Below are 1,423 nucleotides of genomic sequence, written 5' to 3'. Positions count from 1 at the left end.
AATCGTGAATCGAATCGTGACTTGAGTGAATCGTTACATCCCTAATTATTATCAATGTTGAAAGAAATTGTGCTGCCTAATATATTTTTGTGGAAACTGTGATACCCTTTTTCTGGATTATTTGATTAATAAAAAGTCATTTTAAAAACAGAATTTATTTTAAATGTACATTTCTGGTAACATAATAAATGTCTTTACTGTCAATTGCTGAAAAAAAAAATCAATACACTGAGAAAGGTAAAACAACACGGAAGGTAAATCTCATTAAAACATGTCTATCACATTTTGCATAAAATCAAAGGAACAAAATAAAAACTGTAGTCCTATAGAAAAAATGGTCTTACTGAGCTTAAAGGAGCAGGAATTCTCCACTCCAGTCACATGATGTCCAATACACTTCACTTCCTCTCCACTCTGCAATATAAACCCATTCACATGGACCTCCAAACGTTCTGTCTCCTGGGATGTGGAGTTGACCGTGGGACCCTTGGCTATTACATGTTCTTCAAGGACCTCATGCCAGTCCAGAGTGGGCACAGGGTAACCTCCATGCCAGCTACATATGAACAAGACATCCAATGGCTCGTTTACGATCTCCCAACTGCACTCTGGATGACTCTCCGGAGCATCTGAAATAGACGTTAGAGACCATTAAAGCATACAGTATATAACACAGATCTAACAAACAAAACAAAATCTATACAGATAATGGCACCTGAAATTTTTTTTTTAAATATGAAAACATATGTCTTACAGTAAACTAGCAGCTCCTGTCTCTTGTTCGCAGTTGTCTTGGAGAGTGTATTCTGGGATGTACAGCTGTACATCCCTTGATCGCTCGGTTGGATGTTTGTTATGGAGAACTCAAGGAACGATTTGTTCCCAGACACCCTGTCATAACTGTCCAGCGCCAAATCTTCAACAGTCCATGTCAAGTTTTGTGAGGGAAAAGACTCACTGGAGCAGTTAAAATACACATCTGAGCCTTTTTTGACATATAATGTTCCATTCTGTAAGAGAGTTGCTGGTTGTATGGCCAGTGAGACGCTAGTTGGACCCTCTGAAATATAATACAAATGTACGAGCAATAATTATTCATTTGACTCAACCACCTGTTATTTCAACCATCATCAAAAATGTTTCTTTAGAACTTCAGAATTAATGCAGATTACTTACGTTACACATCAAACGAACATTTTGACTTTCAATTACACATATACAGTGACTACCATACAAAAGTTTGGGGTCAATTAGATTTTTTTATATTTTTGAAATAAGGCTTTTATGCTCATCAATGCTGGGTTTATTTAATCAAGTAAAAATATTAGTGTAACATTATTAGAATTTTAAATAAACATTTTCTATTTTAATATATTTTAAATGTAATTTACTTCTGTGATGGCAAAGCTGAATTTTCAGCATC

At 35.3% G+C, this 1,423-nt stretch overlaps 1 protein-coding gene across 1 annotated transcript; it reads right to left on the bottom strand.

Moving 5' to 3' along the window:
• Positions 1-207: 207 nt before the first annotated feature.
• LOC107736326 (V-set and immunoglobulin domain-containing protein 10-like) lies at positions 208-1,064 on the bottom strand (the record flags this gene model as incomplete). Its single annotated transcript, XM_016547770.1, has 2 exons — positions 208-629; positions 755-1,064. Coding segments are annotated over 2 exons (675 nt in total), but the record flags the coding sequence as incomplete, so codon positions are not given.
• Between the last annotated feature and the right edge of the window lie 359 nt (positions 1,065-1,423).

This window comes from Sinocyclocheilus rhinocerous, unplaced genomic scaffold, assembly GCF_001515625.1.
Source record: "Sinocyclocheilus rhinocerous isolate Xijiao unplaced genomic scaffold, SAMN03320098_v1.1 C36635742, whole genome shotgun sequence".
Classification (NCBI taxonomy): domain Eukaryota; kingdom Metazoa; phylum Chordata; class Actinopteri; order Cypriniformes; family Cyprinidae; genus Sinocyclocheilus; species Sinocyclocheilus rhinocerous.
This window is presented reverse-complemented; position numbering and strand designations above follow the sequence as displayed.